This window comes from Hyla sarda, chromosome 4, assembly GCF_029499605.1.
Source record: "Hyla sarda isolate aHylSar1 chromosome 4, aHylSar1.hap1, whole genome shotgun sequence".
NCBI classification, from domain to species: Eukaryota; Metazoa; Chordata; class Amphibia; order Anura; family Hylidae; genus Hyla; species Hyla sarda.
In genome coordinates, this window is record NC_079192.1 from 215186057 (window position 1) to 215213841 (window position 27785).

General features: G+C 41.8%; 1 protein-coding gene across 1 annotated transcript in view; it reads left to right on the forward strand.

Moving 5' to 3' along the window:
• FAM185A (family with sequence similarity 185 member A) overlaps positions 1-27785 on the forward strand; it is a 58364-nt gene that overhangs the window by 7789 nt on the left and 22790 nt on the right. The window contains exons 3-4 of the mRNA XM_056573482.1: positions 396-488; positions 20929-21067. Of these exons, the coding sequence (XP_056429457.1) occupies positions 396-488; positions 20929-21067 (232 nt within the window). The remainder of the gene's footprint in view (positions 1-395; positions 489-20928; positions 21068-27785) is intronic.

The following is a 27785-nucleotide window of genomic DNA, read 5'->3' on the forward strand; positions in this document are numbered from 1 at the left end:
GCCTGGGATTTGTCAATCCCTAGTATATAGTCCATGCATAGTTAAAGATTTTTTCCTTGTAGTCTCTATATGTATCTTTCCCTCTAGAAAGGCTCTTTTCGTCTTTCCTGTCTAACTTCTAATCCGTTCCAAATGTCTCTTGTATAAGGCTGCTGTATTATGACTGGAAACGACACCCTAAAGGTGTCCTTCCATTGGATGAATAAACGTATGGGGACATCCTAGTGTGTATCTTTTGTTGCTCCTGGAGTCAGAGTAGGTAAATATCACTTTTTGTTTTTCACCACACCCAGCAACAATTTCTTTTGTTATTCTGGAATACCCCTTTAATGCTGACCTGTATGTTGACAGCCATCTGTATGACCACCTTTTAATACCACTTTTTTCAATTTCAGGGTCACAATGTTCACATTCGTACGCAGGGAGGAAAAGTCGTGTGTCTGGGGACAGTCCATGGCAATGTTGATATTCGTGCTTTGGCTCACAGTGTAAGTGTATGAACTTCTTATACGGCTTTTTAGGATACCACCCCAGTGAGCTACATAATGAGAACAGGGGTCCTGTGTTTTCGCAGTTTCAGTGGAGTGGTGGTCAAGCATGCATGTTGCCACTTTCTTTAGGATCAAAGGGACTGATGAAAAAAAGAGTAAAAAAAGAGTAGACAGCCCCAGCATTCAGACACTTATCCTGTGGAATATTTTATTTTATTGACTTGAGGGATGTTTCACAAATCCAGAATCTCCAGTTATTAAAACAAACATTGACTTGTGTATGTAATACAAAGTAAAAAAAAACAAAAAAAAAAACTGAACAATCCCTAAGTTTGGGGATGATTTTTTTTTTTTTTTGCCAGGGGTTAAACTTGCGTTGAGCTAATAGAAATTTAATTTAGGGGAATATATTTTTTGATTAGCTATTTTTAGTGACTTGCTCACCTCCAGGATTTGCCCTTTCCTCACTGTGTAAACAGTTACTATTATTATTGCTCTGATCTGATGGTTACAGGTAAATCACTGCTGATCTGTTTTGCTAGATGCAGCCCCCATGCTTCTTTTACTGTCCAACAACTACACCAGTGTTCTACCCTGCATTTGTTGTCTATGCTGTTAGAACTGTTATGACTTCTGTTCTAAATTCACCTAGAAAGCTTTTCACAAAGCTGCACCTTTCTGTACATATTCTCACATCTTTGTCTACATCCTACTCATACTCTACATTTTACCAACTATAACATCTTTCATAATCTCAACTTCCTATTTCCACCTACAGAATTCTTCTCATTGCTACAACAGTTCACCAGAGATGAGTCTGATGCCAGACATTTAACTGTCTAGATGCCAATATCAATAGAAATTGTGGCATCTAGACAGTTATATTGTGTGTCATTGATGCTTCAGGGGTGTGGATTGGTTGTCTTGACATCCAAAGGCCTTCACTAGGCCTTTGTGGCTACCATGACAGGTCTACTATTACAGCCTGCCAGTACTAGTAGATCGCCACTTGAATAGATCAATACAGTAGATTAATACAATCTTATTGATCCTGTACGATGATATTCATATTGGGGAAAAAAAATACCAAATGCCACTATTGTGTATTTTTTTTTTTTTTTTTTTTTTACATAACATACCAGAAAACATAGTTACATAGCTAGTACGGTCGAAAAAAGACATATGTCCATCAAGTTCAACCAGGGAATTGAAGGGTAGGGGTGTGGCGCGATATTGGGGAAGGGATGGGATTTTATATTTCTTCATAAGCATTAATGTTATTTTGTTCCAGGAATGTATCTAATCCTGTTTTAAAGCTGCTAATTTTTCCTGCTGTGACCAGTTCCTGAGGTAGACCGTCCCATAAATTCACAGTCCTCACGGTAAAGAAGGCGTGTCGCCCCATGAGACTAAACTTTTTCTTCTCCAGACGGAGGGAGTGCCCCCTCGTCCTTTGGGGGGGTTTAACCTGGAACAGTTTTTCTACATATTTTTTGTATGGGCCATTAATATACTTATATACGTTTATCATATCCCCCCTTAAACGTCTCTTCTCAAGACTAAACAATTGTAACTCCTTTAATCGCTCCTCATAGCTAAGATGTTCCATGCCCCATATTAGTTTAGTCGCGCGTCTCTGCACCCTTTCCAGCTCCACAGTGTCCCTTTTATGGACAGGTGACCAAAACTGAACAGCATATTCCAGGTGAGGCCGTACCGATGCTTTATAAAGGGGGAGTATTATGTCCCTGTCCCTTGAGTCCATGCCTCTTTTGATACATGACAATATCCTGCTGGCTTTGGAAGCAGCAGCCTGACATTGCATGCTATTCTGTAGTCTGTGATCTACAAGTACACCCAGATCCTTCTCTACCAGTGACTCTGACAGTTTAATCCCCCCTAAGACATACGATGCATGCAGGTTATTAGTACCCAGATGCATAACTTTACATTTATCCACATTGAACCTCATTTGCCAAGTGGATGCCCAGACACTTAGTCTATCCAAGTCATCTTGTAACCTATACACCTCCTCTATAGACTACCATGCTACAAAGCTTGGTGTCATCTGCAAAGATAGAAACAGAGCTGTTAATGCCATCCTCTATATCATTGATAAATAAATTAAACAACAGCGGTCCCAGTACAGAACCTTGGGGTACACCACTAATAACCGGGGACCAATCAGAGTACGAATCATTGACCACCACTCTCTGGGTACGATCCATGAGCCAGTGTTCAATCCAGTTACAAACTAAAATTTCCAAACCCAAAGACCTTAACTGACCTGTCAGACGTCTATGAGGGACAGTATCAAATGCTTTAGCAAAATCCAGAAACACTATATCCACATATATTAACATGATTAAAAAAGATCAAAAAGTCACTTCTACACCAAAATGGGGTAAGATGTGAGATGCAAAGATTGTATTTTTTTAAATCAGATATTTTTATGAAGACATTTTTCAAGTTTAACAACAAGCACCCATACATCATCAAACACCCCAACCCACCCTAGAAACCATACTCCCACCCACCACCCCTACAATTCCATACCCACCACCCCTACAATTCCATACCCACCCTAGAAACACACACCCCAACCCTTTATCCACCAAATGACTACAAAAAGAACAAAGAGGCCGTCCATTAGTATAAAACAGAGCAATAAAAAGTATTATGACAATATATGAACCCCAATCCAAATCAGTAGGAGGTCACGCAGACATAGATAATAACATAAAGGAGAGACAGCACAGACAGATATCAAGACACGGAGCACGAGGCGCCACTCAAGCAGAACAATAACCCCCATTCTATCCCATCCTCTCATCCATTCATTCAGAGGAGACACCCTATTATCAATTATTAGGTTGGCCATCAAAAGCACTCATCCACGGTCCCCAGACCGCCTGGAATTTACGAGTAGCTTTCCTTTTCTCATATATACCCTTTTCCAAACGCACAATAAGCGACAGCCGGACAGTGAAATCCGTAATGGAGGGGGGACTAGCTCTAATCCAGTATTGGGCAAACAACGTTCTCGCTTGGTACAACACTCGTAACATCCCAATCTCAACACCAGAGGGTTCAGAATCACACCCAATGAGGCCCAGAATACACACCCTAGGGGTTAAAGACAAGGTGATTCCATACACCCTATGAATTAGGAGTAGCACATCCCTCCAAAAAGAGACCAGGTGGGGACAGTCCCACATCATATGCACTAGATGAGCATTTAATTGACCGCACCTAGGGCATGCAGAGTCAGATCTTATACCAATTCTATGCAGGAGTGCTGGTGTTTTATATACCCTATGCAACAGATATAACTGAGACAGTCGATTTGCCTCTGAGAGAGACAAATAAGAAGTTAGGGCCAGAAGGGTAGACCAGTCATCATCAGATAAGGGACCCAACCCATTTTGCATTTACCTCGCACTAACAGAGGGAAGCCATCAGGATAAGAGCCCAGTAGCTCCCGGTATAACCAGGAGATGACACCTGCCGACTCCCTCTTAGTAACCACCGACTCCAGAACTGCGTTGGACTGGATCTCCAGCGAGCCCGACCTACCCTGCACCTCATACACATGTCGGATTTGCAAATATCAAAAAAAGGAGGAGTGAGGTAGCCCGAACTCAGTCTGAAGGTCCCCAAACGATTTAACTACCCCTCCTGTACACAGTTGATTAAGAGCATGCAACCCCTTCGGCTCCCAAAACACAGCATCCTGGAAGTTGAAAAATTCCTGCAGCCCTGGGTTATGCCATAGAGGAGTAAATTTGGTGCAGCCTGCCAAACCCAGAATACTTTTGGCCCGTCCCCATAATTTACAGAGTAATCTAGTTGTAGTCATCCGGAGGCCTAGTAAGTGTTCCAATTTCTAGAATGTGCAATGGAACCCTCCCACCATACCTGGCCATGAACAGCTTACCCACTGGACCAGTAGTATACATTCCCGCCCATCCCCTAATCTGGTGCAATTGGGAAGCAAGGTAGTATATCCACGGATGGGGAAGTGCCAGCTCACCAGAGGACTTACTCCTCTGCAAAGTCTCTAACCGTATCCTGGCCGGCTTCCCCCCCCAAACAAGCTGCCGAAACAGTCGCTATATTCTGTGAAAATAAACCATCGCAATCCATACCAGGGAGTTTTGTAGAGCATATAAAAGCTGAGGCATCAACACCATCTTCACTAAATTAGGACGGCCAACAACCGACAGAGGTAGTTTAGTCCAAATTGCAACCTTTTGTGTACTCTTATCAAGAAGAGGAATCAGATTATACTGCACATAAGTCATGTACCGAGGGAGTCACCTGGATCCCCAAGTACTTGAATTGAGTAACAACCTGGATGTAAGACTCCGTTAACAGTGGGATATGAGGTAACGGATCAAGTGGCATTAGTACCGACTTATCCCAGTTGATCAACAGACCGGAAAAGGAACCAAAGTCTGAGATCAACTTCATAATTGGCGCCAGTGAGTGAGCAGTATCTCCCAGTAACAGCAGCATATCGTCCGCATAGAGTGCCACCCTCTCCTCCATTAAACCATACCGTAAACCTACAACGTCTACCGAGGACCTAATTAAGCAAGCTAAGGGCTCTATGGCTAAAGCAAATAGGAGCGGCGACAATGGACACCCCTGCCGCGTGCCCCTACACAATTTAAACGGTTCAGAGAGCCGTCCATTGACCCTAAGATGCGCCTTAGGGGCCCGATAAAGCATCTTAACATATGATGGGAATCTAGGGCCAAAACCCATACGCTCCATAACCCGCCACAAATAATCCTACTCAACGCTGTCAAAAGCCTTTGCAGCGTCGAGGGAAAAAATGGACCTGGCTCCCGCACACCCTCCTGCGCCATCTGCAAATTAAGAAACACCTTACGGATGTTGTCCACCATGGACTTCCCTGGCATAAATCCAGTTTGGTCCTTGTGAACTAACGACAGAACAACATTAGCCAATCTATTTGCGAGCGCACAAGCCAGCAGTTTGACATCCGAACACAGCAGTGAGATTGGCGAGTAGCGGATCCCTTCCAGGTTTCGGTAGGAGCACCACCGTAGCTTCCATCATGGAGCCCGGGAGAGAGCCCTCCATCTCCGCTGACTGGAGCTCCCGCAACAGCTGTGGCAATAAAATACCTTGAAATTTTTTATAAACCTCACTGGGGAGGCCATCAGGGCCTGGGGATTTTTCATTAGCAGAGTCTTTCAGCGCTGCCTCCAATTCTGCCAGAGTGAGAGGTGAGTCCAGCTCGCCTCTCTGATCCGGAGACAGAGACGGGAGCAAAACACCCCTCAAATAATCAACTAGTTCAGAAGAGGTACACGCGGTCTTTGAAGAGTAAGTATCTTTTATAAAATTGCAAAGATTGTATTTAATTATTATTATTTTTTTTTTTTACACTTGTGGAAAAAAACATTAAATGGGCACTCTCATTAAAACTAACTTTGCTATCACACTCCTTTGGTAAATAAAAAAAATCTTTCTAATGTACTTTGTTTAAAAAAAAAGTTCTCTATGTTTTATTTGTGTTTAAAAAAGCTGCCACTAGGTGTCTCTCTACTTGTCCAGAGCACTTTTTTCCCCATCTTTTGCACAGACTTTGGACTACTGCTGAACTGGCAGAAGTCCAAAATCAGGAAATGCAGTCTGGAGTGCTGGGGGGGGGGGGGGGGGTGTAGCCTTATCCAATCAGAGCTCATGGGTTGTGTGTAGCAGAGTGAGGGAGGAAGTTCTCCCCTGTATTGCTTCAGATGATGTCACGCCTGTTGGGTAATGCCCCTTCCCAGTTTGTTAATCTGACTGAGACTGAGCAGAAAATACAGATCAACACCAAGGTAGAAAATTAACAAATGATAAAAATAAAGGCAGGGGTGGTTTATCATTATGGGGGGGCAGTGAACTGAGAAGATTATAAAATGTAACAATATCATGAGAGGAACACTTTAAATTTGCATAACAAATGCCTTTTCAAAAATGTGGAAAAAGAAAGTGACACTAATCTGCCAGCTTCAATTCATGGTCCAAACTGCTGACACTTAGATAACTGTTAGGACAGGGAGATACATTTTTCCTTTCATATCTGTCTGTGCTTCCATAGCATATAAAAATGCTTTTATTCTTTGGTGCCAAGCCTCAAAGAGCCATTTCCAAGCCCCTGAAATCCCTCTTTGCTGACCCTCCCATTCCTGTCCCTGCTTGATTGACAATCAGCTGGACTATTTTAATATCTCAAACCTGTGGGCAATTTGTATGCACAGCACAGCAATGAGATTTGGAAACAGGACTTGGCCCCTAGCTGACTGTCAATCAAGCAGGGACAGAGATGGGAAGAAGAGCAAGGAGTCATTTCACCCCTAAGTATTTCAGGACACCTTTTTGACATTTTGCACCAGACAATAAAAGCATTATTAAAAAAAAAAAAAAGCACAGACAGATATATGAAATGTATGGTGTCTCCTTGCTCTAACAGCTATGTAACACTGTCAGCAGTTTGGAACTAAATTACAGGAGAAAAGTTCCCTTTTAAGATGCACCAAGGACAAGTTGCTGCAGCAGTAAAAGTTTGTAAGCATCACAAACTTTTTACATATTCTACAGTTTTGAAAAGGCACCACTAGATGGCGGACTTTGAAAGAGTAATATATTTCTGAGTTAAAACTACTATTGCAATACAAATATGTTCCACATTCAATTTATTAAGGTACAATCATTTTTTTTTGTTTTATTTTTTGTTTTCCTACCCTGCTTTCTACATACTTGAAGGGAGTAGTCTGCTGAAAAGTATCTTTAGTCTGCTGTGCCCGCGCTGCCAAAAAAACCAAAAAACTTTCGGCTTTTTTCACTCTGATGGTCGTAAGAAGATAGCAGGAGAAAAATTTGTGCTTGCAACGTCTTTTTTTTTTTTTTTTTCCCCCTTGCTATCTTCAGCCGCAATAACAGGAGTCATAATGGACTTTAGAGGAATCCCATTCAAGGGAATGGGATCCTCTTTGCCCGTTATGACTCCTGTTAGGCTCTGTTACAGAAATGGACGTTAATGGCATTCAAAGTGAAAAAAAAAGAGCCCTTAATGTCAGTTTGTAACGGAGCCTCACACATAGTGTGAAAGAAGCCTTAATTCCATGCACACGGAAGCAGGAAGAAGGCACTACGGGGGAACGGAGGAAAGTGAATTCAAGTTTTTCTTTTTATTTTTTTTCTTTCAACCAGGGCACAATGGACTGAAGATACTTTTCAGTAGACTACACCTTTAAAAAGTAGCTATGACTAAATTAAATTTCCCTATTCCCCCTCCCCATCTGTCCTTTTTTTTCTTACTCAGAAAATGTTTATTAAACAATTTTTTCATACAAGAAGAATAAACAATACAGACCAACATCCCCAAACTCCCCCTTTCCCACCCACCCACAAAAAAGGCCAATACCCACCCCCTCCCACCAATCCCAGTGTCCTTTCTCCTATAGTAAGGAAAAACGAACATAGAGTAGTCTCAAAAAACACCATGCATCTCAGGGTGCAACTCAGGGTGTAATGCAACACAGAAGGGCGGACAATGGAGCAGACGCAGACAACATAGATATACCAGGTCAACCAGGAAACCAATAAAAAAGCATAACATCTATAGAAATGGTCAAGAAGACATAGGCACATCAACGGCGAGGACCCCTTGCACCCTCTAAAAGCACCTCCATAGGACTTCTACACAGACAACAACCCCGGAGTGTCTAACCAAGGGCCCCAAATCGCCTCAAATTTACGCTCCGCTTTCCTCTTTATGTAGACCCCTTTTTCTAGTCTAATAGTGTGATTTAATTTAACAGTCAATTCTGAAATAGTGGGCGGTAGAGGTCACAACCAATGCTGTGCTATCAACTTACGGGTTTGGTAAAGAATCCTGCTAACACCAATGTATAGACCACTGTCCCTATCTAACCCCTCCAAGAACCCCAGTATACACATCAGGACAGATAAATTAAATGGACAGCCATACACCCGCCTAATTAGCTGACCCACCTCCTGCCAAAACAGAGCGAGACTTGGACAGTCCCATAACATATGGAGCAGATGAGCGTCGGGTAGAGAACAGCAAAGACAGCAAGAATCAGATTGCAGTCCAATTCTGTAAAGGAAAGCAGGAGTGCGATACACTCGATGTAGTAAGAAAATTTGGGACACCCTGTGAGCCTCAGATACGGCCAACCACGGGGTCATAAATACAATGTGTGCCCACTGCTCATCTGACATGGGGCCCACCTCTGTTTCCCACTTAGCCCTGACCGTTAATGGGTAGGCCTCATGATAGGAGGACAGAAGTTCCTTATATATCCCAGATATCGCACCCTTCTTAGAGGATTCAGTAAATAGTCTATGTACAGCAGGTGTTGGACTGATATTAAAGCCCCCCACTCTAAACTGCGTTTCTAATGCATGCCGCAACTGCAGATAGCAAAAAAAATTAGAATGTGGCAGATTAAATTCATCTCGCAGCTGAGCAAAGGATTTCAACACCGGCCCGTCATACAGCTGTGAAAGATATAAAACCCCCTTAACAATCCATAGACCACTAGCAGGTAGTGAGTTCACTTCAGGTAAATTAGGATTAAACCACAGAGGAGAAAAAGTAACATACAGAGGGTACCGCAATAAAGCTTTAAACTTCAACCAAACCTTCCTAATAAGAGCAAAAGTAGGTGGGACATCCGGGGGCGAGTCTGCGCTGCCATCTCTAGCAAATAGATAGGAGTCACATTGCCCAATCATCTTGAAACCAATTAGCCAGTACGCCCCATGGTATTATATCGAGCCCACCCCTTCAACTGCTGAACCTGAGATGCCAAAAAGTATAACCAAGGGTTAGGAACAGATAGACCACCTGCCTCCTTGTTGCGTTGTAATGTTTCCAATTGCAGCCCTGCTGACTTCCCATTCCATATAAGTTCTCTAAACAGGGATTGAATTCTAAGAAAGTACCTCATGGGTATCCAGACAGGGGTATTATGCAGGATATATAAAAATTGAGGCATAAGTATAATTTTAATTAAGTTGGATCTACCAATCATAGAGGCAACTTCCTCCTCGAGGCCACTTTGCAAGAACTACGGTCAAGTAAGGGAACAAGATTCAAAGATACATAATCAGAAGAACACGCTGAAACTAATACACCCAGGTACTTAAATTGGGAAACCACAGGGAGACCCACCCTCTCCAGAATTGGCATAGGGGGAAGGGGATCAAGAGAGAGAATTGTAGACTTATCCCAGTTGATGGCAAGGCCCGAATAGCTTCCATACTTCTCTATCAGGGCCATAAATGGGGGCATAGAATGTGCAACATCACCCATAAACAATAACATATCGTCAGCGTAAAAGGGCAATACGTTCTTCTAGTTCTCCATATCGGAAACCCCTAAAATCAGTAGATGCCCTTACTAAAACTGCCAGGGGTTCTATGGCCAAAGCGAAAAGAAAAGGGGGCATCCCTGGCGGGTACACCTACCCAATGGGAAAGAGTGAGACAATAAACCGTTAGCCCGAATTCTAGCGCATGGAGCCGCATATAGCAACTGCACCCAGGACAAGAAAACCGGCCCAAAGCCCATATGCCGCATCACACACCATAGGAACTGCCACTCAACGCAGTCAAAAGCTTTGGCAGCATCGAGTGAAAGCACTGCCCTGCACGCGGCACCCTCCGGCCGTAATTGAAGATTCAAAAAGAGTCTCCTAATATTATCAGCCGTGGATTTCCCAGGCATTAATCCGGTTTGGTCACCATGTATCAGGGAAGAAATTACCTTCAATAGTCGGTTAGACAGTACCTTAGCTATCAATTTAACATCAGAGCACAACAATGAAATGGGTCTGTAGGAACCCGCCAAATGTGGATCTTTACCCGGTTTCAACAACAATACTATAATCGCTTCCATCATAGATCCCGGCAAACTCCCCCCATCCATGGCAGCCAGCAATACCTCTAACAGCTTAGGTAACAGAATATCCTTATATTGCTTTAGATACTCATTAGGGAACCCATCCACACCTGGAGATTTTTCAGAGGGTAACTCTCCCAAAGCATCCTCCAACTCTTCTATAGTAATTAGTTCATCCAACATTTCCCTCTGCGTCCGTGTCAGAGCCAGAAGAGAAATAGTAGAAACAAAGTGCTCTATGGCCTGGCTATCATATAGTAATTTAGAAGAATAAGTCCCTTCATAGGAGACCAAAACTTTCAAAATATCTGTATCACCCTGGACCATATTTCCAGCATTATCACGGAGGCAGGGAATAGAGGTGGAACCCTGCTGGGCCCTAACTGTATGCGCCAGCAGACGTCTCGCCATTCTCAAAATATCTCTGTTGTTGAAAAAAGCGTTTATTGTCTGCCATCTGTAACAGATGCGCATTCAATAAAGACTGCAAGGATTGCCAATTATCCTTATTAGAGTCCGATGGGTCCCCAAGAAATTGCTGCTCCGCCCCTAGTATTTGCTGCTGTAAAGAAGTCTGGATCGCTCTATTTTTAGATTTACAAAAAGAAATATCCCTAATGAATAAACCTCTCACATATGCCTTTAAAGAGTCCCACACAGTACCCACCGAAGCTGTCCCTGCGTTAATCCTATAGAATTCAGCAATGTCAACAGTAAGTTACCCACTGTAGAGACCTGGAGCCAAAATGGATTCAGTCGCCACAGGGAGCCCCGTAACCCGGGGTGAGAGCAGCCCCTGACCCGTACTAAAATAGGGGAATGGTCCGAGAGAGTACGAGGGAGATACTCCACCGACCTAATTAAGGGGAAGATAGACTCATTACCCAGTGCTAAGTCAATGCGGGGGAGTGTGCCATGAGAACTAGAATAGCAGGAATATTGTGATATGTCAGGATTACGTCTTCTCCACAAATCCGCCCATCCCACCTCTCCCACAAATCTAGCAAGGCTCGTACAATCCCGTGGTCCCCGTGATGGAAACTTATCAAAGAGTGGGTGCTACAAATTATTAAAATCCCCAATCACTAAGAGCGGTGCGTCAGGCAGGGAGGACAAAAAGGAAACCACCCTACATAAAACATCGCTCGAGTACGGGGGAGGTATGTATATAGCAACTAGAATCAATAATATACAGGCGCGACTTCATCTGAAGCTTGGCCGGGGCTCGCTTCCGCCCGACTCCTCTCTCTCCTGCAGCTCGCACGCTGCAATGAATGAGGAGAGGGAGATGCAGGGGGGCGGGGATATTTAAATTTCGCACACCGCGCGCACGAGTGCTGTGCTTGCTCTTTGCCTGTATAGGAAACAGGCAGAGAGCGAGCCCAGCGCTCGTGCACGCGCAGCACAAAATTTAAATATCCCCTCCCCCTGCATCTCCCTCTCCTCATTCATGTGAACGCACATTTCGGACCACACTGGTTGGTCCGAGTGTAATCAACGTCAGGGGGGGAAAAGTAATCCTGGGCCATATAGGGTGACACCTAGTGTCCAGGTTTTCAAATGTAAAAAAAACATGTAAAAAATTATTATTATTTTTTTTTTATAAAATATATTACAAACATTTTTCTTTTTACATAATGTATTTCATAATTTTTTTTATTTTTTTATATGAGAGTACCCATTTAACTATACAAGAGCCAGTAATGTAGCACCAAAACCAATATCTGGTCTTGTCACAAAAAAGCAGGGAAGCCATTATATAACATTTTAGGAAAGGGTTTCCTGCTTCCCCTGACTGCATCTAGCCCCACTGTTTGCATTGTGTGTATGTATATAATATATATATCCTCACCAAACAAATAGACCACATGATAAACTGTTACAAAATATAACAACCAACTTTATTGCTAAAAAACTATTAATACAGACACTTTTAAAAATTGTATAGGCACATGAAGTATCATAACAGAAAAAAAACAGAAGGGTAGACTCCCATGGTTAATATTGTTACAGGATAAGGGCAACAGTGTGTATATATAACATCAAGCGAGTGATAATGGTACTGGAGAATCAGGGTATATAAAGTATAAAATATATAATTATTTGTCAATATCACATACCATCAGAATCCAAACAATTGGACTGTGCACCTCATGAGGTACTGATGGTATGTGTTATGGACAAATAATTATATATTTTATACTTGCTATACCCTGATTCTCCAATACCATTATCACTCACTTGATGTTATATATACACACAGGCCCAGATGTATCAAACTGTGTGAGAGAAAAAATAAAGTATTTTTACCACATCAACCAATCACAGCTCAGCTTTCACTTGACATGGGCTCGTTATCTGAGCTGTGATTGGTTGTTGTGGGAAAATTACTCTATTTTTTCTCTCACACAGTTGGATACATCTGGGCCACTGTTGCCCTTATCCTGTAACAATATTGTTAACTTTGGGAGTCTACCCTTCTGTTTTTTCTATTGTGATACTTCATGTGCCTGTACAATTTTTAAAAGTGTCTGTATTAATTGTTTTTTAAGCAATAAAGTTGGTTGTTATATTTTGTAACACTGTTTATTGTGTGGCCTATTTGTTCCCTAAGCCGATCATATTGGTGATCCTATAAATATATATGTTCAAAACCAAAATATAGCAGTGTAGAAAGCACATAAGCACTGGAGACATTATGTGACCGTCTGACTGTTAGGCTTTATTCACACGCTTCTAAAGATTCTGCTATATTTGACTGAGCAGTATAGCCTAAAAATTATGTACACCAGCAGTGCCAAATGGGACCTCATTGACTGGTGTCATCTTGTGACCGATCTGTCAATTCATCTTTTTGTTATTCTTTTATATGTATATACAATTTTGATTCACTACTATACTTAAAGGGGTTTCAATCAGTAGCATAAAAAACTAAACTAAATGTACATCTGAGAGGACTGAAAAAGATTTCCATTATTTACTTCTGTGTATCCTAACAGCTGCTTAGATTCTCATTCGCAGAGCATTGAGACAACCGACCCCCTTCACAATTAGACCCTTAGGCTAAAATTAAAGAGATTCAATCTATGGAATCTCTTATGGCCTCCTTAATAATAAACTATATGCCTTTTGGGCGGTCTGAGAACTCTGGAACGCACTGCCTTTCACCGACCTATATAGCTCCCTTTTCATATCAGCCAGATGCTCATGTTTTTTCCACCTCCCCTCCCTGATGGTTTTTACCCCTTTTGTGTCTCGTTCTTTTTTTTGTTTTCTCTTTATGGTTTGTTGTAGGACATTTTGGCATAATGTTCCCTAACCTGACTACTCCTGCAGCCTTTTCTTGTTTCCCTTATGACTCTCAATTGCTTTGTCTTATTGACCTTGGATTACACTTCATTAGTGCTTGTATAAATCATACTGCCTGGGTTCTTTTGGATTTGTCCTTTCTGACTTTTGTATTTCTCTCTATTTCCCCCCCCCCCCTATAAGTACTGTATAACTCCCTTCAATAATATCTTGGAATTGCTAATCTCTTTTTCAAATGCCGCTTATTGTACGAGCTTTGATGTTCTATTTAGCCCCCATATGGTTGTAATAATCCGCTTTGTTTATGTGTTCTGTAGCTTCCCATTACAATGTTCCAAACCCACTTGAGTTGTATTTCAAGATTCATTGAGAGACACCAAAGAACAGGACACAGGGCCACAGGCTGTTTGCAGTTTTCTTTTTCAGTCTAGATTGCCATAATGATGCAGCCTGATCAAAGTAAATGCGTCACCATGCGGTTAGCTTGTAAAACTTATGGAAAGTAAGATTAGGGGTATGTTCTGGAGAAATTAAATCCTAGATTTGTGCCAAAGGAACTCTGCAATTATGCAGTTATTAATAGTTTAGATGTATGACTTTAGCTTAAAAATAACCTCCAGATTGTAGAGAAATTTTCCCACTGGCACATAATCTAGTATAAGGAATTTTTGGGCAGCCAAGATGCAATAAAGTCTTTGGAGAATATATCACTTGAAAAGCACATGTAATAAACAAGTAATACCCATGACACATATACTGTACCATATACTGTAATTATGCATCTGCTTTTGTCTAATTTTACTTAATCTGCTTGTCTTTCTTTCTGTATATATACTATATTTGTGCTGTTTTTTATTCTAGCATATTTTATAGCACATATATATGTGTGTGTGTGTGTATGTATATGTGTATATCATATTGCTAAAAAAATAAATAAAGGCAACACTTAAACAACACAATGTAACTCCAAGGCATTCACACTTCTGTGAAATCACACTGTCCACTCAGGAAGCAACACTGATTGACAATCAATTTCACATGCTGTTGTGCAAATGGAACAGACAACAGGTGGAAATTATAGGCAATTAGCAAGACACCCACAATAAAGGAGTGGTTCTGCAGGTGGTGACCACAGACCCACTTCTCAGTTCCTATGTTTCCTGGCTGATGATTTGGTCACTTTTGAATGCTGGCGGTGCTTTCACTCTAGTGGTAGCATGAGACGGGGTATACAACACAAACAAGTGGCTCAGGTAGTGCCGCTCATCCAGCATGGCAAATCAATGCGAGCTGTGGCAAGAAGGTTTGCTGTGTCTGTCAGCATTCTGTCAAGAGCATGGAGGCACTACCAGGAGACAGGCCAGTACATCAGGAGATGTGGAGGAGGCCGTAGGAGAGCAACTACCCAGTAGCAGGAGTGCTACCTCTGCCTTTGTGCAAAGAGGAGCTGGAGGAGCACTGCCAGAGCCCTGCAAAATGACCTCCAGCAGGCCACAAATGTGCATGTGTCCACTCAAATGGTCAGAAACGGACACAATGAGGGTGGTATGAGGGCCCGACGTGATGCACCGTGTTGGGCTGTGAGCACAACCCCCACCTGTGGACATTTGGCATTTTCCAGAGAACACAAAGATTGGCAAATTCGCCACTCGTGTGACAGACGTGAGAGTTTGGAGACGCCGTGGAGAACGTTTTGCTGCCTGCAATACCCTCCAGCATGACTGATTTCTCTGTGGGCCAGTAATAGTGTGGGTTGGCATTTCTTTGGGGGGCCGCACAGCCCTCCATGTGCTTGCCAGAGGTAGCCTGACTGCCATTAGGTACAGAGATGAGTACCTCAGACCCCTTGTGGGACCATATGCTGGTGCGATTTGCTCTGGGGTTCCTCTTAATGCAATACAAAGCTAGACCTCGTGGCTGGAGTGTGTCCTTTCTGCATTTCCTGCAAGGCATTGATGCTATGGTCTGGCCCGCCTGTTCCCCAGATCTGAATCTGATTGAGCACATCTAGGACATCATGTCTCGGTCCATCCACCACCGCCACATTGCACCACAGGCTGTCCAGAGTTGGCGAATGCTTTAGTTCAAGTCTGGGAGGACATCCCTCAGGAGACCATCCGCCACCTCATCAGGAGCATGCCCAGGCATTGTAGGGAGGTCATACGGGAACGTGGAGGCCACACACACGAGCCTCATTTTGACCTGTTTTAAGAACATCAAAGTTGGATCAGCCTGTAGTGGGGTTTTCCACTTTGATTTTGAGTTTGACTCCATATCCAGACCTCCATGGGTTGATAAATTTGTGTGGTTTTGTTGTCCGCACATTCAACTATGTAAAGACAAAATTATTTCATACAATTAGTTCATTCAGATCTAGGATGTGTTATATGTGTGTGTGTGTATGTATGTATATGTGTGTGTGTATATAATATATCATTGGGGGTGTAACCTAGTGTATGACTGGTTGAAAAGATAGAACTGCTGCAGACATTTAATTTTCGGAAAGTACTCTAATCTATTTTCATGCAGTTTTTATGAACATTACAACATCCTCGCCCAACATATTTTGTACTCATTGCATGTATATCACGTTTTAACTATGGGTGCAGAAAGATGGGAAGGCCTGGAAAAAAAGGAAAAACTAGGAACATAACAGTTTATTTTTTTTTTCCAAAGCTGTATTATCTCCATCTCTCTCAAAAAAAATTGAATATGGAATATGTTCATTTCTAATAATACATTTATTTATACTGAGATGACAGTTTTTAAAGGACTGCTCCAATCCAATGTTAACCTCTATGAATCTTGTTGCATTTGGAGCAATAATTAAGAACCATATAAAAAAAAAACATATTATTCTTTTCTGCATATTAAAAAAAACTAATAATTTTATAATTTAAGCTGTAACAGGAAAAAGTCGAATTTTTTTTCCATGGCTTCAAAATTTTCTGAAATTTTGATGGGGGGAAAAATCTTTATTTTATTTCTACAAATAAAGGCCTAAATTTGGTCAGGTCATCTTTTTGCTTCTATGTGAGGCTTTACCTATATTGGTATTTAGCTTGTAGAGATTCTGTTAGTTTAATCATCTTTAAATTTGAAGAGCCATAACTCTGTGCAGTAGCAGTGCGAGGGCTTGTTTTTTACAGAACAAATGATATTATTCAGTTCTACACATAACTCATTGTTTCACATTTATTACAGCAGATTTGTCATTTGAATATACTACTTTATGTAAGGGCAGAATATTAAAGCCACAGAATGGAAAATGACTGTGTTGTATTGTTCTTCCTTCCCCTATTGCTACGGTAGCTCGGGTTTGGTCCTTGGTCTCAAGACTGTTTCCACTTACGGCAGTTTCCCATAGATCCACTTTGTGGGCAAATGCTCACTCCCCACACCTAAGATCTCTAAATCATGCTGTATTTTTGGGAGTGACAGCGTTAAGTTGGTCACTTATCTATTCTCGGAAGATCATGAATTTCTGACTTTTGCAGCTTTGCAAGATAAATGTGATGTTTCCTCCTCTGCCTTCTTCATGTATCTTTAACTGTGCCACACTGTCAGGGCACAATTGGGTGGTCTAAAGGTGGTCTCGGACTTTACTGGGGGGAAGCAGCTGTTGGATACCACAGACCTTCCCAAGCCTTTTACTCAGGCTTATCTCCTTCTTCAGTTGGTGGGACCAAGTGCTTTTGCCACTGGTTATACGAAATGGGTGACAAACATCCCTACCCTTACCACGGTTCTGTGGAGGGAGGTGGAATAACATACTATACCACTGTAGTCAGTGCTAGAGATCTCTTGATCAAATCTAAATTTCTCCTCCACCAATACTCCTGAAAGTCTTAAAAGTATAAGGGTGTTGTCCTCTGACTCGTGTTTCTGCTGGTCGTCTGAGATAGGCACTATTCTCCATGCAGTTTGGGACTGCCCTAGGGTGTTCCCATTCTGGAGGGAGGTTCTACAATTCCTATACGATCACTCAAAATTCCCGTTTATCCTCACCCCCAGGTCTGGTCACTAGGCCTTATTAACAATGTATAGTGGGTAGATACAGCAGTCGGCACAGGCACAAATAGCACACTCTCCCCACGCAGGTAGGAATACTGAGCCACGGATCACAATGTGAGATAATCACTGACACGGGGGAGCTCAATCCTTTATAGACACAACATTTAGAGCAAGGCTTGAACAAAGAAATCCGGAGGGCACTCACCACAGTTCAAGTGAATAACTTGTCTTTATTTGGAAGAAAAACATCACAAAATGTAAGATTTGCAAACCTTGCAGCACCTCTGTTACCCACATTTTCGTATGTGTTTTTTTTTGTTCTAATGCAGAAGGATAAATAAACCAGGGGTGCACTATTGTTGTGAATACACTAGGCTCATAACTATGAGTGCTCTATTTGTTCAATCCTCCTATTAGCTAAACAGCATAACATTTTTATGTACAGCTTTTGCCTACTAAGACTACAGAACTGTAGCAGTCGTATCCTGCCCTTTCACAGTGCAGCATATTCAGCTGACAGATTGGAGAAACAATAACACATAATGTTGGGTGAGCAATTTTCGAAAACCCCATGGACAATAAAGGGAGCCCTGGCGACACACAAGCACCATTCATTCCTGGGACATTTTTATACGGTCGATCTTGCTCATGCATATTTAAGATTGCACTGCCGTCCAAAACATCATAGGATCGTAATGGATGCTAGACTCCCTATGGGAAAATCTCTGCTGACATACTTTGCGCTGGAGCCACAGAATGCTGACCTAAAATGGTGATTGTTTTCTTAAATGCAACCTGTGACAGCTTGTCACTGAATGTTATTTATGCTACATTTGTGGCTTTAAGAATAAGATTAAACAAAGGTTTTCAGCATGTTTGTTGTGTGTCTGCTGGCAGGCAAATACACAAGAAAGACATAAAGGACAACCCAATTGCACACCGTGATTGCCTTAAAATGGTACCGATGGTGTGACAAAGGAAACACCCTTCCTCTTTCTAATTGCTTATGCTTCGAGGCTATGGTTGCTATTTACTATGACATTAAAACTGGCAGGTTTGGAATTAACTCTGATCCCATCTACTGTAGCAGGGTGTTAGCCCTAGGCCACAGCTGACACCCAATGTTATTGGCATCAGTTTTATCATACATATTAACTAATTTGCATTAACTACCAGTCTCCATCACTGTAAATATATGACACAGGTTGTAAAGAGATTAAACACCCACAGACCAGAGCAGATGCATCATCAAAGTCAATTTTGTAGTGAAACTTTTTTCCAATCACAATTTTTTACTGCTGAATTTTCAGTCTTCAGTTTAAAATTTGCTAATAGACAAATGTCAGTGGGAAACTATGACAAATGCCATCATTGCCTTGATTTAATTGAATAATGGGATTGTCCCATAACTGAATCATAACTACATCCCCCTTTATGTGTCAGTGGTGGTCACATGTCTTAGCAGCTCAGTCTCCCTGCTTAGATGCTTTTGTTCACAGGTGGCAAAGTGAATTGTTCTACTGGAGAAGATGCTTCTTCTGACAGTACTGAATACAGTAGGTTCTGCAAAGAATTTAAGACTTTTTCAGTTTTGTGCTAAATAGGAGAGAGCAACTTTTGATGCTAGTTTTCCTGTGCCAAGCATTGATAACTTCCTCAATGGATAGAGTGGAAAGGGGATACACATACATGCAAAAAAAGAAGAAAAAAAAAGTGGGGGAGGGAAATTAGACACCTGAATCTGTGTTATATTCATTTGAGGGGATTGAGAAAGGGCTTAATTGGTCACTGTTTCAAATATCTTCCCTATATGTGATAACTTATATGATCTGTAATCTATCTGTAAATTACTTCATTTACCAAAAATGACTCCTTACCCCAGGAAAAAGAATCCCTGTAATTTGATGTTCACTGTTTGTGAAAGGGGAATTCTGTATTTAGCAGCAGAGAGACAAAGAAGGGAAATAGGAAGAGGGGTCTGGTCTTAGTGCTATATGCAAAGAAGGAGACAGGCTATGTTCATGCAAGCTGAGCCTGTCTGCCTTCTCCTAAGGGTCCACTCAGTGCCTAAAATGTAAATCAAGGCTTCGTATCTTTGACCACCCATAAAGTTCTGAACAGCTGTCCGTTGTGTAAATAAATCAGTTCCCACTATGTACACAGTACTGCTTCCTGATTGCATTGTAATACCTATAAGCAGAAGCAGCATCACACTGCTCAAACCAAGGCTGCTTTTATGATGCAATCTTTTCTTTGCTGTGATGCTGCAGCTCTCTTCCTTTCTGCTCACAAAGGATATTGCAAAGCCAGTGCGTCAGTAACCCTTTCTCTTTCCACATGCTATCTAATTTCTATAGTAGTGTACTGTGTAAATTAGCCCCCAGAACAGTGCCAGCCTGTTTAGCCCAGTGCACTTGGCATGGCCTTAAAAAGCATACATCCCTCCATCCCCACAGCAGGTTGTATCTACCACTTTCCCATGCTTTACCTTCCATCCCTTTCCTTTACAGACCTGACCCTACTGCTACCTACTCTTACCCCTGCCACTTTTGGTTCCCATACAGAGCCCTGTCACCTTGTGTTACCCATGCCTGCACAGATTTCTACCAACTGGTTTCTCCAACAGAACCTCATTGTTTATCAGTCTAAAAATCAAGAAATTAAAACACTAGACTGTGGTCTTAATAGGAGCCGCATTGACACTATACTGACCCGGGGCACCATTTAGACTAGACTGCAGACTGATTGGGGGTAGTGGTAACACTAATTTGTGGGCTGTAAACCCAGTCTGCAGCAGATAAGACATTCAGCTGTGATTTGCCGTGGTGCTGGAGAAAGAGAGGAGAGGGGGAAATCTTCTGCAGCAGCAAGATGTTTTCAAGCCAAAGTGAAATCAACCTAACTCCAATCTCCCTCTGACCCCCCCCCCCCCCCACCCTCCCTTTTTTTTTTTTTTTTTTTTTTTTTTTTTTTTTTATTTCCTTGTGAATGAATGCCTCCAAGATAAATATTTTTTTTAACTGTATGCATTGCAAAATCTAAAATTTATTTTATTTATATATATATATGTATATATATATATAAATAAAATTGAGTGGCTAGAAAATATAAGCAATTTTAGTCTCTCCTAGTCAAATTGGTAATGTTCCTACATTTGTTTTGCAGACGGTTGACATTGAGAAACTGTTGGGAACATCTGTTAATATCTGCACAGAAAATGGTGAGCTGAAAGCCAAGTATCTGTATGCAGAGTCATCGTCTATGTCTTCAGCCGCAGGAGATATCATAGTAGGGAGTGCACATGGTAAGTATTGTAAAAATACTTACAAATTGATCAGCACCTCCAGAAAAGAAATGTTTTGTCACAGCTAAAATACAGCAGCACACTGCAAACGTTAAGGGTGTTCGTTTACAGTATGTTTTGGGGTTTTATTTTTAGGAAAAAACGTATATGCCAACAGAAGCTAAAAACAGATGTGCTTATACCATCATTTTCTCATTGTATTACATAGAAAAATGGATTGTTACTTTTGGTGTACACAATAAGATAGTTGGCTACATTTTTGCATACAGCATTAAACATTCTGAAATTGAGACAAAAATGCATTGAGAATGTGTATTTATTGTATTACTGCTATATTTATTACTTGTGCTATCAAAACATATTTTCCCATCAAAGCAGTTATAAAAAAAACGTTTTTTATCCAGCAGTTTTCACTGGTTCTGGTATAAAATCGTATCTCTTTAACACTTTAAGCCTTGTAGTAGAGTTCCTTTTTATTTCATGCCAGGTATAGCCATTAAAGGGGTTGAGTGATGAAAATGAGGCTTTTAAATGGAATAGCCTCTGAATAGGGACAGATACTGAAGCATGTTCTTTTTTACTTATCTGTTTTATTTTCTGATTGCTTTTTTTTTATATAATTGTTTGTACATTTTCATCGGGGCCATCTTGCCTGAACTGAGCTGTGCTGCTTTTAACAGCATTTAATGATATACCCTACAGCAGGACTCGTGGACATAGACAACAATCGACAGGACCGGTCCCATTCACATGCATTGTGACCTTTTCAGAGGTCCTTCTAAGGGTATGTTCACACCACTTAATTCCTGCAAAATTCTGCAAGTGGAATTGCGCGCAGTAAACATTAACATCAGTGTGAATGGGTCTTTCGCGAGACCTGTTCACACTGAGGAATTTCACACTGAGGAATTTCAGAAATTGTTCCGTGCAAAGAATGAACATGTTCATTCTTTGCGTGGAAATTTGTGAGCACTACATAGTCATCAATGGTGACGGCACAGTGCTGCAGCCGCCTGATGGGATCTCCTCTCCAGAATTCTGCGAGTGAAGATTTCACAGTGTGTACGTACCCTTAGGGGGGGATGCTGTTTTTTTAAGCAAAAACTATAGTGTGTATCTATCTTATTGGTTTCATCTTTCCCTGTGCTCTTTGTCTGTTCTATGAAGAATTGCATCATTGGGAAGTGTTCATTACAGAGCACGAAGTCTCAGCTTAGTTTTGGACCTAGTAGCCAGAATGGGTACTGCAAGATTTCAGGATTATTATAACATATAGATAGAAAAATGGAAAATTAGAAAAAACATCACCAAAATTCTTGAAAAAAAAGTTTGCCATATATACCTAATTTAAACAGCTGATTTTCTTATGACACCTTCCCTATAATAAACAATTTATTAAAAAAATAATATTCTGGAATGGAAAAAAAACCCCACTTTGGTCAGTTTGTACGATCACCAATAGGCCTGTTCATCTTTTCTATTAGGCAGTGGTGCACAGGAATGTGTAGTTGCTCCTTTTTTCTCATCTCAGCATTGGTGTAACAGTGATGAGTGATGCAGCACCTTCATTCTCTTCATGTATTATCCTACTGGTCAGAAGATGCACAGTTCCATTTTCTTTTTCCAAGTGGAGAAAATCATTTGTCTTCGTCATTGTGGTCAGTCACATGGACTCTAACTGCCCACATGTGGAGGACTTATTTTCTATCAAGCTTTGTGGAGGGAGACAATAAAATAATGTGGTAGCTCACTGCTTGGAGAAGGAGTGGTAGTAGGGTCAGGTTACCCTACACACAGAACAGGAACAGACCAGAGGTGGACTGGGTAAGTTACTGGTCTGGAATGGAGGAAAGATTAATTTAGGTATGGTGTGTGTTCTTGTGTTAGGATTAGGATTTCCAAAATCCAGAACTTTTGGTACTGGCTTTACACTGGTTTCACTGATGCCAGAGTAATAGCATTTTCTTTTATCTCTTTCAACCCCTTTGTGATCCTTCTTTTGCCTTTTTCTTCCTTTTGTGAGTGGTGAATGTTGTCCCAGTGGAGTCACTGTTATAATCAGATGCAGGCTGAGGTTAAATATAACTTTGGCAGTGACTCTCTGCAGAAACAAATGCATAAATCCTATTTAACGTTTCTATTTCACTGAATTTATTTATTAAAATGTTTTGCTTTTTCAAAGTAGTCTGACTTCCAAAGCACTATTTATTGTGAATCAAATGTCCTTGGCATTTCCATGTATCATTTAAAAGCGGGGCAAAATTTGTTAGTCTCTGGCCACTGCGGTCACGTTTGGTACTTCCTCTCTGCAGTGGTCACCTCAGAACAGCTTATTATCACTCTGCAATTTATACAGAGACTGCTGGGGACCACAAACCTCCTAGCTGGAGAAGAGTGTGTTCGCCCTTTTAGGGTCTATTCACACGTACAGTATTCTGCGCAGAATTTTCTGCTGCAGATTTCAATGTAAACTGACTGAGCACAGCTTGAAATCCTGCGCATCAAATCTGCTCAGAATACTGTACGTGTGAATAGACCCTTAAGGGGGGTACTCTAAGTGGAAAACTACTTCATATCAACTGGCTCCAGAAAGTTACAGATTTGTAAATGACTTCTATTAAAATAATATTAATCCTTCCATTACTTATGAGCTGCTGTATACTACAGAGGAAGTTCTTTTCTTTTGAATTTCTTTTCTGTCTGACCACAGTGCTCTCTGCTTACACCTCTGTCTATGTCAGGGACTGTCCAGAGTAGGAGAAAATCCCCATAGCAAACCTATCCTGCTCTGGACAGTTCCTGACATGAACAGAGGTGTCAGCAGAGAGCACTGTGGTCAAACAGAAAAGAAATTCAAAAAGAAAATAACTTTCTCTGTAGAATACAGCAGCTGATAAGTACTGGAAGGATTAAGATTTTTTAATAGAAGTAATTTACAGATCTCAAACGTGTGAGAGAGCATAGAAAATGAGCGGCACTCCCCACAAACAGCTGGTGACAACGTCTTTATTTCTTAGACGTGCAGTTAGAACATACGGGTGCAGGGAGACAGGAATGCCGGTGAATCCGGCTGACTGGTCACAGCTGTATCGTGCTTCCGCACTTCGTCAGACCATCTCGTCCACTGAGAGCTCACCAGGTAAGTACCTGTACTTACCTGTACTGCACGTCTAAGAAATAAAGAAGTTGTCGCTAGCTGTTTGTGGTGAGTGCCGCTCATTTTCTATGCTCTCTCACATGTTTGATGTATGACTCTGTCCCGGCCGAGCACCTTACCAGCAGCAACATACATGCACACCTGTTTCACCAAGAATGATTACTAGGCTGCACAGCTGGCATTGCCGAACGCTGTTGGGATTTTTGGATTTTTTTGTCAGAAATTCTGATATGCGACACAAAAAAACCCTATAAAATCTACTCAGAAAAGTAATTGAGGCCCATTGTATACAAATGAAGGAAAGGCCATTATTGCACTCCTTAGAAGTGGTTGACAAACAAAGATCTTGCCACGGGCAAAGTGTATAATAATCACAAATAAACCCAAGGTAACTTCTACAACCTTACATTTGCTAAAGTTAATGTACCAACTGGAGCACAATAATGGTGTGCTTAGAAGGATTGCAAGAAAAAAGCTTCTGCTCCCCAGAGAGAACATAGGTGCCTTTCTGCAGTTTGCAAAGAGTTATAATCTTTGTTTTTTTCTATCTACAGGGCTGTATGAGGGCTTGTTTTTTATTTTGTGTGTGTGTGGGCTCAGTTGTACTTTGTAAAGACTCCATTCACTTTCACTTTCATTCATATATATATATATATATATATATATATATATATATATACTGTGAAACTATTAAAGATATTTGTAATGTGAAATTTGGGTTTTGTTTATATTCTGATCACTGTATGGCAATATGTTATGTTTTACTATTTTACTACTATGCTAACGCCTGAAGCTATGTAAATACCTCTCCATATGTGACTACATGTCCCTACTCAGTTCTTTAACTTGTGGGGCTCCCTGATGGTTTTGGTTACTTCAGGAGCAGCCTGGATTCTTGTTCAGATGTACCCCAGGAGGCTTCATCCGTCCTGGTTTACCTACGAAGGCTGGTGCAACTAGCAGTTTGGGGAGCAGATTCTTACCCGTTTTGGTTTTGCCAGAACACTCTGGGAGCTGGGGATGCCGAGTGCCTTGTCAGGAAGATGGCTAAGAAGAAGAGGCCATTTGTTGGGTGCAGCATCACTTCCGTTGAAGATGGGTGCCAATTTTAAAAGCTCAGAGTATTTGTCCGGAGAGTGTGGATCATTCCCAGCCAGCCATCTGTTTAGCACTGCTAAGACAATCATAAAGCTCCCTCCTGCACATCATATGTTGCTAGGGGCTTTAAAGGGGTTATCTAGGAATAGAAAAACAGAGCTAATTTCTTTCAAAACCAGTCCCCATCTGTCTCCAGGTTGGGTGTGGAATTATAACTTGGCCCCATTCACTTCAATAGAACTGAGCTGCAGAACCACACCCAACCTGGAGACAGACGGGGAGTGTTTTTTTATATAAAGAAATTAGCTCTTTTTTTCTTTCTATTCCTGGATGATCCCTTTATTTTATGACTGGGAAGTTTTGCAGTGTAGGTTAAAGACATGGGGGAGACTTATCAACCAATCAGATTGCTTCTTTCATTTTTGAAAATGCCTCTGAAAAATGAAAGAAGTAATCTGGTTGCTATGGGCAACTCAGCAACTTTTCCTCTGGACAGGTTTTGATAAATCTTCCCATTAGTTTTTATGTTAAATTTGTCACTTTAATGTTACTTAACCCCTTAAGGACCACGGGCGTATGGGTACGCCCTGACGTCCTGGTACTTAAGGACCAAGGGCGTACCTGTATGCCCGTGGGAATTCCGGTCCCCGGCGCTCGCCGGACCGGGATGCCTGCCCCCCATGTCGCCGATCACCACAAATCACCAATCAATTCAGATCGGATTTGTGGAGATTCCGGGTCAATGGGGTCCCCGGTGACCCGGAAAAAAAGGGTGATAGGTGCCACTTCACAATCGTCCTGATTCGTCAGCCGGTAATGGCCAACTAATCAGGACTCCTGCTGTGGGGGTATCCCTAACAGGAGTGAGTACCTGGACTGGGGGCCCCCGATCCCCGGCATCGGTGGCGGGATCAGGGCCCCCGGAGCGGAGACAGTGATGGCAGGAGGATCTGGCATGTGCACCTCAGGAGGTAAGGCTGTCCTCCTGCTGTTGCTTTGCATCAACTCCCAACATGCACAAGGGCATGCTGGGGCTTGTTGTTATGCAACATTAGAAGACACTACTACAACTCCCAGCATGCCCTTTGGTAGTTTGTGCATGCTGGGGGTTGTAGTTATGCAACAGCTGGAAGCACATTTTTTCTATGAAAAAGTGTGCCTCCAGCAGTTGCATAACTAAAAAACCCCAGCATGCACAAACTACCAAAGGGCATGCTGGGAGTTGCAGTAGTGTGTACTGAGTTAAGTAACAAACTTAGTTTTACGCACCCAGTGTGCTTCCAGCAAACTACAACTACCAGCATGCACTGATAGACCGTACATGCTGGGAGTTGTAGTTTTGCAACAGCTGGAGGCACACTGGTTGCGAAACACTGAGTTAAGTAACAAACTCTGTGTTTTGCAACCAGTGTGCCTCCAGCTGTTGCATAACTAAAACTCCCTGCATGTATGGTCTGTCGGTGCATGCTGGGAGTTGTACTTTTGCAACAGCTGAAGGTTAGCCCCCCCCCCCATGTGAATGTACAGGGTACATTTACACGGGCGGGGGTTTACAGCGAGCTTTTTGCTGTAAGTTTGAGATGCGGCAAATTTTCCGCCACAGCTCAAACTCCAAGCGAGAAACTCACTGTAAACCCCCACCCGTGTGAATGTATCCTAAAAGCACTACACTACACTACAATACCCTACACCTACACCACTGTTCTGGCACTATGGGGGCTTTGTAAACACACATGGCCTTCAATTCTGGCCAAATTTTCTCTCCGAAAGCCCAATGGCGCTCCTTCTCTCCTGAGCATTGTAGTTCGCCCGCAGAGCCCTTAACATCCACATATAGGGTATGTTCTTACTCAGGAGAAATGGGGTTACAAATTTTGGGGGGCTTTTTTTTCCCTATTTTCCCTTGTCAAAATGAAAAATTTAGGGTAACACCAGCATTTTAGTATAAAGTATAATTTTTTTTTCATTTTCCCATCCAACTTTAACGAAAATTCGTCAAACACCTGTGGGGTATTAAGGCTCACTATACCCCTTGTTACGTTGGGGGTGTAGTTTCCAAAATGGGGTCACACGTGGGTATTTATTTTTTTGTGTTTGTCAGAACCACTGTAAAATCAGCCACCCCTGTGCAAATCGCCAATTTAGGCCTCAAATGTACATAGTGCGCTCTCACTCCTGAGCCTTGTTGTGCGTACACAGAGCATTTTGCGCCCACATATGGGGTATTTCCGTACTCAGGAGAAATTGCGTTAGAAATTTTGGTTGTCTTTTTTTCCTTTTTACCTCTTGTGAAAATAAAAAGTAGGGGGCAACACCAGCATGTTTTAAATTAATTTTTTAAATTATGATTCATTTTTTAATTTTTTTTACTCTAACAGGCTGGTATAGACCCCAACTCTTCCTTTTCATAAGGGGTAAAAGGAGAACACCCCCCCCCCCCCCCCCCCAAAAAATTGGTAACTC